Source organism: Vipera ursinii (genome assembly GCF_947247035.1).
Source record: "Vipera ursinii genome assembly, chromosome: 3".
NCBI lineage: Eukaryota > Metazoa > Chordata > Lepidosauria > Squamata > Viperidae > Vipera > Vipera ursinii.
The window spans coordinates 116438724-116455606 of record NC_139516.1 but is presented as its reverse complement, the minus strand read 5'-3'; the positions used below and the strand labels follow the sequence as shown (position 1 = coordinate 116455606).

General features: G+C 43.5%; 1 protein-coding gene across 4 annotated transcripts in view; it reads right to left on the bottom strand.

The window, feature by feature from the left end:
* SUCO (SUN domain containing ossification factor) overlaps positions 1-13254 on the bottom strand; it is an 81714-nt gene extending 68460 nt beyond the window's left edge. For 2 of the 4 annotated variants that reach the window (XM_083357526.1, XM_083357527.1), the window contains exons 1-4: positions 12905-13244; positions 6497-6605; positions 5219-5323; positions 1077-1222 (exon numbers count right to left, since the gene is read on the bottom strand). In XM_083357526.1, the coding sequence (XP_083213652.1) occupies positions 1077-1222; positions 5219-5323; positions 6497-6605; positions 12905-12972 (428 nt within the window). In that variant the 5' untranslated portion in view covers positions 12973-13244. Of the gene's footprint in view, positions 1-1076; positions 1223-5218; positions 5324-6496; positions 6606-12904 lie in introns of all 4 variants that reach the window. The other 2 variants (XM_083357529.1, XM_083357528.1) reach the window with 2 other exon arrangements.
* Positions 13255-16883: the final 3629 nt, after the last annotated feature.

Below are 16883 nucleotides of genomic sequence, written 5' to 3'. Positions count from 1 at the left end.
ACCTGCCTCGCCAGCCCACTTGTTCTGCGGCTGCTTGCTGCCGTTCACACATGTGTGTCAGCCCAGACCTCCATTTCGCTGTCAGAGGCCTTCAGGAAATGCCTCTGCAGCTAAGAATGGAGCTCCAGATTAATGCACGTAGTGCCCCGAGTGTTCAAAGGCACTGTTACACCTATCTCTTGACCAGGCCATGTACTTACAACCATGATCAAAAATCAGATTCTTGGCAACTGGCATGTACTTACAACAGTTGCAGCATCCTGGGGTCACCTGATGGCCATTTGCAACCTTTCCAATTGACTTATGGCAAGCAAAATCAATGGGAGGCTGGATTCACTTAATAACTGCAGGATTCACTTAACCCAGATTTCCTTAACAACTGTGGCAAAAATGTGGTAAAATAGGACATGCCTCATTTAATGACCACATCAGGTGAAGAAGTTCCAATCCCAATTGTTGTTATAATTCAAGGATTTCCCATTGTTGTACACTTTCAGGGTCTTATTTTTATCTCCTGATCATCAACAAAGGGAATCAGCAAAAATATTATCTGCTTTTTCAGCTTCTTTGCCAATGCTGTTTAGAGTTCATAACCTCTGAAAGTCTATTACTAGCTTCCCATTTAGATTAGCAGGACAGCACAATGATCAGCTGATTTGATGAGACTTAGTACAAATTTCTACCATGCACCAAGAAGCTCTGAGTTGGCTAATGAGACTATCCAGGTGTGCTTACTTCTTAACAGTAAATAAATACCATTACAGTACTATCTGGCTGGACTGAAAATTCTAATTATGAAACAGTACTACTGAAAAGATTTTTAAAAAATATCAACTGTAATATAGTATCAATGACTTGCCATGAATAAGTGAGCCAGCTAAACAAAAAAAAAACAAAACATAATACAATACAATACAATACAATACAATATATAACATAATATATAATAAATATAATATGAAAGAGAACAGGATACATAGAGAAGCTGCTTACTCATACAACTAACCCATGTAGATAAAATATACAAAGGAAATTTAAAATAGTAAATAATAAAATGAAAAAACAGAAATATTTACCTGGACTGAGAGTCTGGTGAGATCTCAGAAGTAGGTAGGCTGAACATATTTTCAGGAATATCAGTTATGATGAAAGAAGCTTCATCTGAATTAATTGAAGATTGTTCCTGAATTTCAGATTTCTTTAAGTCCCCCTTTTCCATGTTCTGTTCAAAAAAGCACAACAGGTTTTAACATGAATTCTACCAACTTCAGAACTAACATTTTATTACTCAGAACAAAGAAGTGTATGTTAAATGTTTTAGTAATACAGAGTAAACTAACTGAACAAAAGATTTTAAAGAGGGAGGGAACAGAAAAAGCTAATAGCTAAAAGCTAATCTTGAAGCTATTAATGAAGTTATTTATTCAATTTATTTATTTAGCATATGGCATTCAATTTATGTCCCAACTTCCTACCAAAAGAAACTAAATATTCCAGGTGCTAATTCAGGATGCTTTTCTGCTTCAAACTGGACTGTAATTAGCCCAGTAAATTTAAATACTTACCCTGTTCAGGTAGTCAGTTTTTTTCTAATGTAGTTATAGGAAGGTATATGCTTTTTAAATACAAGAATTCATTAAATGCTTTTGTTTTCTGATAGTATTTTTTGTGAGGGGTTTTACAATTGTTTCATTATGGCAACTGCATGTTGTTACTGATCCTGGAATATTTTTATGAAGAGTGAGCTACAACTGGAAATAAAGTTAGCATATATATAACTATATACTGCATATCCAACAGATCTACATGTACCTTAGGGTTTTTATAATAGATTCACATATCGTGTTTCCCCGAAAATAAGACCCAGACTTTTTTCTTTTTTTGCCTCCAAAAGAGGGACCAGGTCTTATTTATGGGGGATGTCTTACCTTGGGACTGCCACAGCCAGGCCTCCCACACCCAGACACCTGTTGTGCCACTGCCTGAGTTCTTCTGTGCCCACTTGCGTACTGCTGCCGCTGCTCACACCATGAGGCTCGTCAGACCAACTGCATCGCTGCCACCGATTGCACCGCAATCAGTGCGATGACCAACGTGGCCTAGTGCTATGAGTGGCAGCAGTGGCAAGATCGGCACAAGCCTCACACTGCGAGTGTTGGCAGTATCGTGATGCCACATGTGATGTGTGGCCGCAAGCTGCCACAGAAGAACTGGTGCAGCGGTGTGACAGTGTCAGGGTGTGGAAGGCCTGGCTGTAGCGGTCCTAAGGTAAGCTGGTGTGGGGCGCATGGGGTGGCTCCATCCGCTAGCATGATTTTTAGGTGTGCACCTCGCCCCAACACTAGGACTTATTTTGGGGGTAGGGCTTACTTTCAGGGAAACATAGGACTAAGGTATTAAAAATTGTACAATATTTTGACTTTTTATCAATATACTCCAACAGAACATTTTATGCATACAGTTAGTCCTTGACTTATCACCCACAATTGGGAACAGAATTTTCATTCCCATGCAAGGTATCATATCTAAAATTTATGAATACTGCTTTTGATATACTGCTTGAGCAGGTTTTTTCCGCAGACCTCGCTTTGATTCCTTGCCTTCACTAACTCCATCCCATGGAGGTGAAGTTCGATGGAAATTCCAAGCGATTGGGGTTCTTCCTTGCCCAGGTCTTCACCTACATGCAAGTATACAGGAGGACGCTGCCGGCAAACGATGAGAAGGTCAGGGCAGTCACCCTGGCACTGGAGGATAGAGCAGCTGACTGGATGGTCAGCTCTCCGACATCGGTTTGAAGACCACCTCGCAGGCCAGAAAGCTCGCGACCTCATCAAAATGGTGAAGCAAGGGCCACAACTGGCAGCTGAATACACAAAGGAATTCCGAGAGCTGAGCAGGCTTAACAAAGACCTGTACAACACATGTGTGTGGCACGCGGAGCCCCCCACCGGCGATTGTACAATTGGTGCCTCTTGGCAGAAGAGGTAGAAATAGATCGGCACAAGCATCAGCACCGCTCGGTGAGACCAGGAAATAAGCTGCAACCAGAGAAGAAAGGAGAAGCAGAGAGAACCCCAGAGGCTCCACTGCTTGCTTTATGTGCAGAAAAGAAGCCCACCGAGCAGTCGACTGTCACAGCGAAACTCCCAAAGCCAAATTTGTATTCCATGATCCCTAGGAAGTTGGACAAACTTCGCAAGTTCATTGACGAAAACTTAGCGCGGGGTTTCATTCAACCTGCCAGACCACGAGTGGCTGCCCCTGTGCTATTTAGGGAAAAGAAGGATGGTTCTCTTCGTCTCTGCATGAATTATAGGAGACTGAACGCTGTGTGCGTGGAAAATGTATACCCCCTTCCTCTAATGAGGGACATGCTAGCAGACCTGTCAAAAGGAAAGATTTTCTCCAAACTAGACTTGCAGGAGGCTTACTATCAAATAAGAATAAGGAAGGGGGACGAATGGAAGACTGCTTTCAATTGCCCCCTGTGCTGTTTTCAATTTACGGTGCTACCCTTTGGACTGCAGGGAAGCCCAGCTGTTTTCATGCAACAACTGATCAACGAGGTTCTTCATGAGCACCTGTACAAGGGGGTTTTGGTTTGTCTTGATGATATCTTAATCTATACTGAGACCAAAGCAGAGCACATCAAACTGGTCAGAGCGATATTAAACAAACTGCACTATGCCAAGCTATATGCCAAACTTTCAAAGTGTGAATTCCACAAAGATCGTATTTATTATCTGGGCTACCAAATCTCAAGCGAGGGGGTGGAGACGTACCCAGAGAAAGTTCGGGCCGTACTGGAATGCCCCCCCGCTTGTACCAGAAAGCAACTACACAGCTTCCTGGGCTTTGCAAATTGTTACCGGCATTTTATCCCTTCCTTCGCACAGATTGCACTCCCCATTACAAATCTGTTAAAGACCAAATGCAGGAATAAGCCAACACCCAGCCAACCACTGAAATGGACTGTACAATGCCAGGCTGCTTTTGAAAAGCTAAAGAGACTTTTTTCTGCAGAGCTGGTGCTGAAACACCCAGATCTGGAGGAGGCTTTTGTCATTCAAGCCAATGCCAGCGACATGGCAGTAGAGGCGATATTCCTCCAGAGAGGGCCAGCTACAACTCTGTGCATACATGTCCAAAAAATTATCTAAAACTGAACAAAGGTGGGCGGCCTGGGAGTAGGAGGCCTATGTGGTATGATGGGACTCTCCTGACGTGGAGACATTTCCTAGAAGGGAGACAAATACCCTTCCAGGGGTGGACTGATCGTAAGAATCTCGAAGCACTGAGAACCCCTAGAAAACTGTCCCCCAAAGCAAGCACGGTGGGCTCAACACTTCCACCAATTCAACTTTACGATTCATTACCTCCTGGGGGAATTTTTTTTTCTGGCAGACACCCTGTCTAGAATGCCGCAATACAACAGTGTAAAATCTGAAATAGTTAAACCAATGCTGTCCCCAAAAGAGCTGGCAGCACCAGTTACAAGGGCACAAACCAGAACCCCTGTGACACTAGACAATAGCCCACAAATTTAAGAAAGCACTAGAAACAGAGGAGTGGTTTTTGAACCATAAAAACTTGTGTTTAATAAAAGACAACCTGGCATGGGTCGGAGAGAAACTATATGTTCCAGCAGCTCTGAGACTAAAAGTAATGCAAGCTGGCCACGACTCAAAAATAGCTGGACACTTGGGGTTCGTCAAAACCCTACACTTTCTTAAGAAACAATTCTGGTGTCCCTCTTTAAAGAAGGACACTGAGGGCTATGTGGCCAGTTGCCCCAAATGTGCAGCAGCAAAGCAGTGGCAAGGGAAAGCACCAGGGCTGCTGAGTGCCCAGATTGCGATCACATATCTGTGAGAATGCTGCAATTGCTGGAAGTCTGAGGACCAGTTATAAGTACCATTTCTTCAGTACCATTGCAAATTCAGTCACTGAAAAGTGGTTGTTAAACTAGGATCACCTGTTGTAAGATCTGGGTCAATCTTAAATCCTGGATTTAATACATGTTGGAATCATTTTGTTGTTGTTTAGGTCATAAATAAATAGACCTGTACTGTCCATGTTCAGTTGCCATTTCGTAATAAATTGAATTATATAAGTAATTAAAGCAATAATACACTAATTCAATTCTATTCTGCATTATCAAAATTCATCAGATGATTTAAAAATGATTTCTAAAAATACTGATTAAAAAACTTACCTCTTTTTGCATTATAGTGTCAGTTGAATCATCGTCAGAATAAATATTTGTAGTGGAATCAATATATTGCAAAGGCAATGTTCCAAGAGATCCATCAGTGTCCTCCTAGTTATAGGACATCAAAACATGTTCATATAAATGCAATTGCCATTTACATAAAAACACCACCTTGAAAATGGAATATATTTAAACTTTTTAAAAAAGGTTTTTTTTTCTTTTACATGGTTTAAGTTTGGTATTTACAACTTAACTGGGATATACATTTTTTTCTAAAGCTCTCTCAAGGCCAACATATGAGTATCAAAGCTAATATTATATCGTATCTTAGCTCTTCCTCACTGTTATTATTGATTTACCTGCCCATGGATACATAGCATCTGTGATACCACATGACTGATCCCTCTAATCTGCGTATCATGTAAACACTGCACTGCATTTAATTAAAAGCCAACATCCTCTTTCTGATTCCAAAATATTTTACAGATCTTGATTTATAACCAAGCATACATCAATAACCAACTCTCTGATCTTACATCATTAACAGCAAAAATCATTAAAGTTAGCTATTTTAATTCCATACTGCTACTTTAGAACTTGCTATAACTTCATGAGTACAAGATAAAAATAACTTAAACAGAAGACCCTCTCATTGTTTTACTGTTGCCACTTCTGCAGTTATACTCTTTTCTCCAATACTGTAAAATTTTCCAAAAAAATGCAAGAACTTGTATTTTATTATTTTAAAATTATCAGCTGATTTAAATGAAGAATAATTTTTAGAATGATTTCAGATTAAAATGAGCTACGTCAGAAGCAGCATTGTCTCAGAATATTAATCTTATTTTAATTAATTAATATTAATTCTTATTTTAGCCACGTGAGTTTGTGCTTCCTCAAAATAACATTTCAAGAATGCTCCAGGAAGTGTGCAATATAGACATACTAATTCCTATTCCCTCAAGCTACAAAAAAAGCTTGAAAGAGCAACACAAAGAGCAAAGGTCTACAGAAAGCTCTCTTTTGATAATATCCAGCTGAAAATGTGTTTCTTCAACAGAACTAAACAAACAAATTATAAACCTCTCAGTTTTAGAAAATTATTTTTTGCTTTTATTTTTCTGCATATATTTATAAATTCTATTAAGGCTATTTTTGTTGCTTAATTAAAACATTGATATACCACCAAAATTTGCCTCAGTTTTTGTAGTTTCTTACCAAGTGCATTAATTCATCAATTATTTGCACTAAAATAATTCCATATAGCCTATAAATGTTTACCTTTTCCTGGATGTTCTCATCCACATTTGACAAGGGAGAGTTCTCATTTGGTAAATGCAAAGATACAGATACAGGACTCTCTTTACAAAATACATGCCAGGTGGGAAATCTGTTAAATTAAAAACAACAATAAAATACAAATGGACTGAGATGCATTCGCAATGAAGATGGTGCTATGATGAAACAAGAACAGTGTATAGTCATTGCTAAAGAATTTGCTCTCTCTTCTCTTTATCTAGTGTTAGGATGCATAGCAAACAATGTTTTAGATCACATTTGGGCAGAAATATTGAAAATTCAAAAGGATTTACAAACTTAGAAGTGCTACTGTGCTATGACATACTCAAAATCTATCATTTCTGAAAAATCCTTGGGAACAATGTAAGCAAAAAGCTACCATACAGGGAGTGCAGAATTATTAGGCAAATGAGTATTTTGACCACATCATCCTCTTTATGCATGTTGTCTTACTCCAAGCTGTATAGGCTCGAAAGCCTACTACCAATTAAGCATATTAGGTGATGTGCATCTCTGTAATGAGAAGGGGTGTGGTCTAATGACATCAACACCCTGTATCAGGTGTGCATAATTATTAGGCAACTTCCTTTCCTTTGGCAAAATGGGTCAAAAGAAGGACTTGACAGGCTCAGAAAAGTCAAAAATAGTGAGATATCTTGCAGAGGGATGCAGCACTCTTAAAATTGCAAAGCTTCTGAAGCGTGATCATCGAACAATCAAGCGTTTCATTCAAAATAGTCAACAGGGTCGCAAGAAGCGTGTGGAGAAACCAAGGCGCAAAATAACTGCCCATGAACTGAGAAAAGTCAAGCGTGCAGCTGCCAAGATGCCACTTGCCACCAGTTTGGCCATATTTCAGAGCTGCAACATCACTGGAGTGCCCAAAAGCACAAGGTGTGCAATACTCAGAGACATGGCCAAGGTAAGAAAGGCTGAAAGACGACCACCACTGAACAAGACACACAAGCTGAAACGTCAAGACTGGGCCAAGAAATATCTCAAGACTGATTTTTCTAAGGTTTTATGGACTGATGAAATGAGAGTGAGTCTTGATGGGCCAGATGGATGGGCCCGTGGCTGGATTGGTAAAGGGCAGAGAGCTCCAGTCCGACTCAGACGCCAGCAAGGTGGAGGTGGAGTACTGGTTTGGGCTGGTATCATCAAAGATGAGCTTGTGGGGCCTTTTCGGGTTGAGGATGGAGTCAAGCTCAACTCCCAGTCCTACTGCCAGTTTCTGGAAGACACCTTCTTCAAGCAGTGGTACAGGAAGAAGTCTGCATCCTTCAAGAAAAACATGATTTTCATGCAGGACAATGCTCCATCACACGCGTCCAAGTACTCCACAGCGTGGCTGGCAAGAAAGGGTATAAAAGAAGGAAATCTAATGACATGGCCTCCTTGTTCACCTGATCTGAACCCCATTGAGATCCATCATCAAATGTGAGATTTACAAGGAGGGAAAACAGTACACCTCTCTGAACAGTGTCTGGGAGGCTGTGGTTGCTGCTGCACGCAATGTTGATGGTGAACAGATCAAAACACTGACAGAATCCATGGATGGCAGGCTTTTGAGTGTCCTTGCAAAGAAAGGTGGCTATATTGGTCACTGATTTGTTTTTGTTATGTTTTTGAATGTCAGAAATGTATATTTGTGAATGTTGAGATGTTATATTGGTTTCACTGGTAAAAATAAATAATTGAAATGGGTATATATTTGTTTTTTGTTAAGTTGCCTAATAATTATGCACAGTAATAGTCACCTGCACACACAGATATCCCCCTAAAATAGCTATAACTAAAAACAAACTAAAAACTACTTCCAAAAATATTCAGCTTTGATATTAATGAGTTTTTTGGGTTCATTGAGAACATGGTTGTTGTTCAATAATAAAATTAATCCTCAAAAATACAACTTGCCTAATAATTCTGCACTCCCTGTATGATCCAATAATTATAATAATGTTTGAAAGAAGGGAAGATTATAAAAGAATATGTACTGGTACAAAGCATGTCATGATTGACTCGCTATGCAGCCCCACTCGCAATCAGACAATAATGGGAAAGGAGAGGGAAGGCACTGGAATGTAAGGGAGGCTTGGGAGGGAAATTCGGGTTGCAACTGTGCTGTCTGGAAGCCTGAGATGGATCCAACAACCCCAGGACGCCAGCTGGGAAGGTCCGAGGCAGACAAACTCTTCCCAAAACAAAGCGAGTGCAAATGATTGGTGGATGATGGACAATGGGAGGTCCAGGGGAGGGAAAGGGAAAGTTTTTCTATGCTGTTTGCGTGCAAAATCTTTAGAACTGGCTTTTCTACTTTGGTACCCATATGGAATCGTCAGCAAAGTTATACTCTTGGTAAAAAAAAAATGTCCCAGGAGTTGATTTGCTGTATAACCCAGTGGGACAGTTGGCATTAAGCCAGTTCTCAAAGAAATAGCCCACCTGGAGTTCAACCCCAAGATGTTGACTACAGGCAAAGACTCAGAAGTGAAGAAAAAACCAGGAGAGGCCCTGGATCAGGAACAGCCGGCACTCCCTCAGGCTGAAGCAGGAGCCCAATCAGCCAGTGCATGCCTGAAACCAAAGACTGAGAAGGCCGAGCAACCGGCCACACCACAAAGGAGCAAGCAAGGGATGTCCTGTACGTGGGGCTGAAGACTTGCTGGGCAACAAACGTAGGCAAGGCAGCAGAGGCCGAAGACCCCCTTCTCCCTTCTGAGGTCAAGATGGTCTGAGGCAACAAGTGGAAAGTGAAGCAGTTAGCTGAATGGGACGACCCTCACTGAGTGGAAGCTCCCGATTGCCAGCAGCAGCCTGTCCACGGAACAGGTAAGGGAGAAGTTCAGAGGGATGGAAATTTGTGTTGTGGCAATACCAGGAGCTGTGATTACCATTGGTGGGCTGGAAGCCGTAAAAGCCCCAGTGGCCCTGGCTACTCCTTCTCCTCCTTCAGTCGGCGGCATGGGCCGCTCTGACTGTGGCCGGTGCCCCAGCACAGGCAGCAGCAACAGTGGGCTTCACCGCTCCTCCTCCTCTATTGCAACCAGCAGTGCTGGTGGCCCCAGCCATAGTCAGGGTCCTGGCACAAGCAGTCATGTCCAGAATTCCAGCACCGGCACCAGCAGCCGGTATTCTGCCCCAGGACTTTGTCCTGGTATGGGAGGAGCGCCAGCCAACCTCCCTGGTGGCCTGTTTGAATGGATACCCAACCCCCCCCAGCCCACTTCCTGCCTCAAGCCTGGCACCACGTGGAACGTTATGGACTGAAGTACGCAAATTTGGCCCAGGTCCATGTCATTGTGGTCAACTTGGAAAAGAGTACTTTGGTCGGTTTCACTCCGTGATAAAAATGCCCCAGAGCTGGACAACCTCAATGCCTTTATGGAAGCCCCAGGAGAACGGTTCAAAGACCCCATAGTGGCCCGGCACACAGAAGCCTGTATCCATGCCCTGAAGCCAGGGAAGTGACCAGTAATAGAGATTTCAAGATTTCCACTGCCTGGCCAGCCAATTAGGAGATTGACATGAACGCTTGCTGCTCTACCATTTGTAAGAGGGACCGAACAAGGAACTGTACCAGAATTGCCTACCCCAAGAGGTGTCGCACAATCTGCAAGTGTGGTGTTCTGTCCCCTCCCAATGAGTAGCCGTAAAGAGGCTCAAAAGCCCAGCAGAAGCCAAACGCAGGCTGAACACACCGAAGCTGGTCCCCTCACAGCCAACTCTTTCCCAGTGTTTATCACACAACACCTCTGTAATTTACCAGGCAATGCTCCAAAGTCTTTGGCAGTCGGCCAGCAGCTCCCAAGCCCAGATGCAGACAGACACGTTACAAATTTCAAAACGCCAACAAATTGTTCACCACGCCTCTTCTGCACAGCCACACCCCTTTTATACTCTGTAGGGTGTGGCCCTACGTCTCCCGGCCACGCCTCTTGGGGCGTTGCAATAGTTGCTGCTGCTGTTGAAGACGTATCCTACGTCTTTCTCGTGCATCCAATAGGGGCTCCTCCTCACTGCTGCCGGCCTCTACTTGCTGTTCTGTTTCCTCCTCTGTTTGGCTGGGGTCCATAGGCACGTCAGCCACAGTCAGTTCTTGCTGACTCACCAGGGGAGTCGGCCCCTCCAGCATGTTGCTCGTGTCAGCTTCCTCCTCCTCCATATCATCCTCCGAGTCAGCATGCGACGATAAAGCACCCTCCGGGGCCGGGGTCACAACACATGGTACCATATGGTCACTGAGCTATAGATCAACCCGATGGAGTTGCATGAACACACTGGGCTGGAGAGTCGGTCCTGCTGCCCAGTGGAGAAGCAACCGGCTCCTAGAGGGAAAAGGGGGGGGTGCCTCCAGCCAGGGCAGGGAGACCCCAGCAGAACTTTGGTGGCTGCTTTCACTGCGGAAAGAGGGGCATGTCTCTAAGATGGCGGTGCCTGGAATGGCTGCGGCTGCATTGGCTCTTGAAGGTGAATAGTTTTGGGAGGGATAGTAAGGGCTATAGGCCACATGATCAGGAAGATTTTAATGTGTTTGAGCAACATGGTGGAACTAAGGTAACATACGACATACGACCGACAATCTTTGCTGGCCTGGCGAGTTTCTAGTTGTTTTGGAACTATTGGTGAGACCGTTAAAAGTCATTGGCGCTGTTTGAATTTGTTCTACCAGCAGCAAGATATGACTGCTGGCCCAGTGATGGATTCTATTGCAAATCAGGGCTGTTTCCAGAGGAGGCAGAGGAGGAGAGGACCTGGAGCTTATGGAGCGAAGGAACTGGATGAGGCTGTCGGCAGGCCCAGAGGAAGAGAGAGAGGCTTTTGGAGGAGTTGGTGGCGGCAGCAGTGTGCTCCAGGGGCGAAAAGAAGCAAGGCCACTTTAAGGAAAAGGTGGAAGAGTCAGGATCAGAAAAAGGAAAGAAGGTGAGGTTGTCAGAATACAAGCTAACTTGAGGGCTAATCCACATGGAGCCCCATTTCCATCTGTCCTGTTTGCCATCGTTCACTCCCTAGAGACTAAAATGGACAATGTGAAATATGAGCGGGCCCCGAACAAGGAGTATATATCGGAGGTGGTGACCCTTTGAGAGGTGTATGCAACGAAATTTCATTTTGATGTATGCCGATTGGTGTACATTCAAAGTGACAATAAAGTTATCATCATCATCATGTCTCGTGCCACGACTGATGACCGCTCCCCCGCCTCCAAGCCAACCGAAGAAAAAAGACTCCGCTGAAAGCAAGGGAGAAAACTTAGGTAGGGCAACAGGTTGTAGAGTTCTCCCTTCCATTCAGCGAGGGAGAGGGAACTCTGACCCCTGCCAAGATGGGGCTGGTCTTATATGAGAGCGACAGTGAAGGAAAAGACCCGATGGTAAGAGGCCCCATCATCCCTATGACTGCTAGGGTAGATTTCAATGTCCTCCTCAGGTGTAAAGGGAGTCCTAATGGCCCTGTTGGATTCAAGGTGCACCAATGCCTGATCAGCCCCCAAGTGGTAGAAAGGAATGAGTTTTACAGCCTTTTCTCAGCTAGATGGTTTGATAACGGGAGGAGTGCCAGGGACCAAGCCTGTGGAACTGAAAGGTGGGACCCACACAGAGACTGGTAATCCTCAAGTTATGAATGTAATAGAGCCTACCAATTACATTCGTAACCCGAGGGTTTGTTAATTGGATCATGTTCATTTAATGTGATCCCTCCCTGCTTTCCACAACACATTCGTTAATCGTATGCTCAGGTTGTAAAGTGCAAATAAGGTATTCTCAGGGTGGGGAAGACCATGGGGGGCCTAGTGCTGGAACAGGCCACCTATGTCAGACCACCCAAGGCCTCCCGCAACCCACTGAGATACCTCATGCTCCCCCAGCATTTCATTTCTTATAAACCAGGCACACTTTTTTTTAAAAAAGCACACAGGTATTATCTCCGATAAGCATGGAGAGAGAGATTCGGGAGGAAAAAAAAAAGTCTGGTTTCAAGCGTTAACCCCTGGCCAAGCAGAAGCAGGCATTTTCTTTACCGAAATTAAACTCTAAAGCAGGGGGTCTTTCAAACTTGGCCCTTTTATGACTTGTGGACTTCAACTCCCAGAATTCCTCAGCCAGGCATGCCTGGCTGAGGAATTCTGGGAGTTGAAGTCCACAAGTCATAAAAGGGCCATGTTTGAAGACCCCTGCTCTAAAAAGCTTTGGTGAGGTTAAAATTTCGCTCCAGGAACTAGAAGCTGTAGGACTGGACAAGGAGAAAGTTTTAAAACGACCGCCGTTTGATACGTACGGGAAACAAGCGTGGCAAATGTGAAAGAAGAAGTAGTTTCCGAGACCCAAGACTTACCCCCTCCGTCCCTTTCCTACCGCCTCTAGATTCTCGGGAGGTTAAAGCACTCACCCAAGCAAGCAACCGAGGAGGGAGGAGGCCGCCAGTATCAGAAGCCGACAGGGCAGCGCCTCCTTCATCGTCTCCTCCGTGCGCTTCTTCGGGCCAGGGGGTGGCGACGCATCCTCTCGGTGGCCGTTGCTGTTGGTTACGAGACAGGGCCAAGCCCAGGCGGGACTTCTCCCAGGACAGGCTCGAAGCAGGCGCGTCGGCGGCCCACCTCAACCCACCCCCTGACTCGGTCGCCGCTTCTCCCAACAAAACCAGAAGCCCTCTCGGCCTCCTTCGTGGAATGTGACGCGTCAGCCACAGGGAGCCCTGAGGGAAAGGAAGAGAACGCGACGGGCGTTCTGCGCCTGCGCACTGAAGGAAAAAAAAAATCACCTCAAACCCCACCCCTCTCTCCTCGGAAGAGCGCAGCCCAACCGTCCGGGTCTGTTAAGTGACGTTTCTCAAAAAAAAAAAAAAAACCAACAACCAGCGGTATCTAATTGGTTCCTGCTCTAGGAGTAACGATCGCTTTTTGATAACGTCAGGGGAGTGGCTACAGCAACGCCGGGGACGCGGTTCCTTTGACGTCAGGGGTTGAAAGGTAGCTGATAGGTTCGTGGATTTTTTTTTAAAAAAAAGGTCTTGTTGCGCGGTGCGAGGCAAGCGGGCTTTTTGATATAGCGGGGCTAATGAGGAAAGCCATGACAAATCTAGACAGCACACTAAAAAGCAGAGACATCACCCTGTCAACAAAAGTGCGTATAGTCAAGGCTATGGTCTTCCCAGTTGCAATGTATGGCTGTGAAAGTTGGACCATAAGAAAGGCTGAGCGCCAAAGAATTGAAGCCTTTGAACTATGGTGCTGGAGAAGACTCCTGCGAGTCCCTTGGACTGCAAGGCAATCAAACCGGTCAGTCCTAGAGGAGATCAACCCTGACTGCTCTTTAGAAGGCCAGATCCTGAAGTTGAAACTCAAATACTTTGGCCACCTGATGAGAAGGAAGGACTCACTAGAGAAGAGCCTAATGCTGGGAAAGATTGAGGGCAAGAGAAGAAGGGGACGACAGAGAATGAGGTGGCTGGATGGAGTCACTGAAGCAGTAGGCGTGAGCTTAGATGGACTCCAGAAGATGGTAGAGGACAGGAAGGCCTGGAGGAACGTTGTCCATAGGGTCGCGATGGGTCGGACACGACTTCGCAACTAACAACAACAATGAGGAAATCATCCAATTTCTTTTGTTTGTTTTAAGTATTTTCTCTGAGTGGAAATTAGAATTGCTACCAGGCAGGCAGGGATAGCTTTCTTTTTTGTGGTTGGTTTTTTTTTTTTAATCCGGTAGCAAGCTTCATAACAACCCTCATCCCCACATCGCAGGCTCTTACCATACTCACTATTTACTTATTTATTAAATGCATATGCTGCGCGACTCCCAGAGACTCTGGATAGTTTACAAAGGAAAACATGAAAAACTGACAAATTCCATCCTGATTTGCACGGGATAGATTTTAGCAGCCTTCTGAAGCAGGCAGACTTGCCTGCAAAATTACGGAGTGAATAATACCCCTTCAGTTTGTGGAAACAGTCCTTCCTGGCAGTGATAGTGTTTTCTACAGAGTGGTTGGTACAAGAGGTTTGATGCCTAAATCTGTTGTAAAGAAGACTCTCCTTAGCAAAATCTTACCCATCTTCTCTGTACTTTTTCCTTGTGCTGGTCTTAAATACAAATAAACAGTTCATTCTCCATTCGTAGAAACTACCAGTATTATGTACCTAAGCCACAAATTTACCAGTAGAAATTCTGCTAATTTGCATTGCCTCTCTGATCTGTTTTTGTTTCCTTGTATATCTATGGAACTGTATTGATACTACAACAGACAAAGGTCACATGGTGTCCTATCCACTACCAGTTGCATTGATTTTTAGTATGAGTTTTCTGAGTAAAAAATGAATCTGTGAACATAGATCCTGCAAATATGGATACCTAACTGTACTGTTAATTAAACAATACATAATTAAAGTGTAAAAGTCTATGAGTTTAATTCCTGGTAAAGGGATTTGAACCCTGTAAAATAACATCGGGATGCTTATGTCTGATGAGTTTTAAGATGAAACTAGTTGCATAGTGCCCACATTTGTTTTTAAAATCAAGATTAAACAAGAAACATAAATCAAGCACTGGCATCTTCATTCACCTTAGCAACACACTGTGTTTTCAAAAGACTTATAGGAGTGTGAGTTTTAACCATTTTCTAACCTACCAACTGGGATAAGGCCATCTTTTTTTGGGGGGGATAAGCTGTTACCCAGTAGAACATCTGCCACCATTAAGGTATTTTATTTCTGGGTCCCACCTTGCTGACATTCACTCTTTCAGCCATCTCCTGCGGCTCCCAGTCCTCTGCCATGTGCAGTTAAAAAAAAAAGTGGGACTAAAAATGTTCATCCAATCAATTCAAATATGCAGGGTAGGTACATATCTCGCCTTGGCTCCACTCTTCAGTCAAACCCTGTTCTGCGCATGCATGCATGTACGTGCATGTGCACACATTTTTTTGCGGCTCCCAGTTTTTCCTTTTGTGAGGGAACCGGATCCGAGTGGCTCTTTCACTGTTTCAGGTTGCTGACCCCTGCCCTATACCATTTCAGAGAGATGGTTGTCCAGTCTCTTAAAAACCTCCAGTGCTGAAGCATCCACAACTTCTGAAGGCAAATTGTTTCACTGGTTAATTGTTCTCACTGTTAGGAAGTTTCTCCTTAATTCCAGGTTGCTTCTCTCCTTGATTCGTTTCCATCCATTGTTTCTTGTCCTGTCCTCTGGTGCTTTGGAAAATAAATTGACCCCCTCTTCTTTGTGGCAGCCCCTCAAACACTGGAACACCACTATCATGTCACCCCAGTCCTTCTCATTTAATTAAAAGGAAAAAAAATAAAGACAATTAAAAGAGAAAATCAGTTAAGACAAAACAAAAGATACTACTTACCCAACTCTGAGAATGATTGCTATCATAACGAGTAACCTGGTATGGTATATCTCTAAAAATTGGAGTAGTAAAAATAGTTTAAAAATAAAACTGTTTTAATTAAAATGGTTGAGTCAAGGATGGGTAACCTTTTAGTGACTAGGTCACCCAACCTTCATAGGTAAGTGAAGGTCAGATCATAACTGGCCTTTTGTATTTTTCCCTCAATTCTGAAGGGTGAAACTGTAAAAAAATTCACTGTATTAATTCTTTTTTATAATATAGCTGCAGTCTTTACCTCTGTCAGCTTTAAGGTAGTGGGAAATGGTGTCATTGTGGTCAGAAGGGTACAGTAGCCAGAGAGATAACTCATATATTACATACAGACTTTAAGTTGCTGTCCTTGTGCTAGATGAAGAATTTGGGCTATTTGGATTTGCTATGTTTGCCTTTCATTGCTACCAGAATTCTGGATTCTTTATAACCATGGAAAGCAAATGTATACTGCTACCAGGACTGTACATTACATTATGCATACACAAAGCTATTATTCATCCCACGTTTACATTTTATGGGGTCACAGTGCAGACCTAGTATGTTGTAGTAACTTGAAGTGTGATTTCATCCGCTGGAACAAATGGACTTTGAAATCCCTGTCATCAGTTAGTCTATGCCCCTGTGAGTTGTCGTCCAGCATGTCAGCTTTCTTCTTTAAAAGTACCACAGTTGGAACTTTACAAATACAACCTCTGATAAGACATCTGGCAGCTGATATTTTCCATTTAAGTTAAATTCAAACCAAGCTTTATGCTCAGTTCTCCAGTGGACTGAAAAAACTTAAGTAATAGTTGCTGTCAAATGATATAGTTTAAGCCCTTTGTTTGAGATGGAAGAACAGAGAGGGTCCTTGTTGATTGTTCAGCAATAAACTGAAAAACATCAGCCTTATTTTCCCCCCAGATCTTTCACAACTCGCATACTTAGATTTAAAGTTCCTAACCCACAATAAAAGGAATCCCATTAATAACAGTTGATCTGA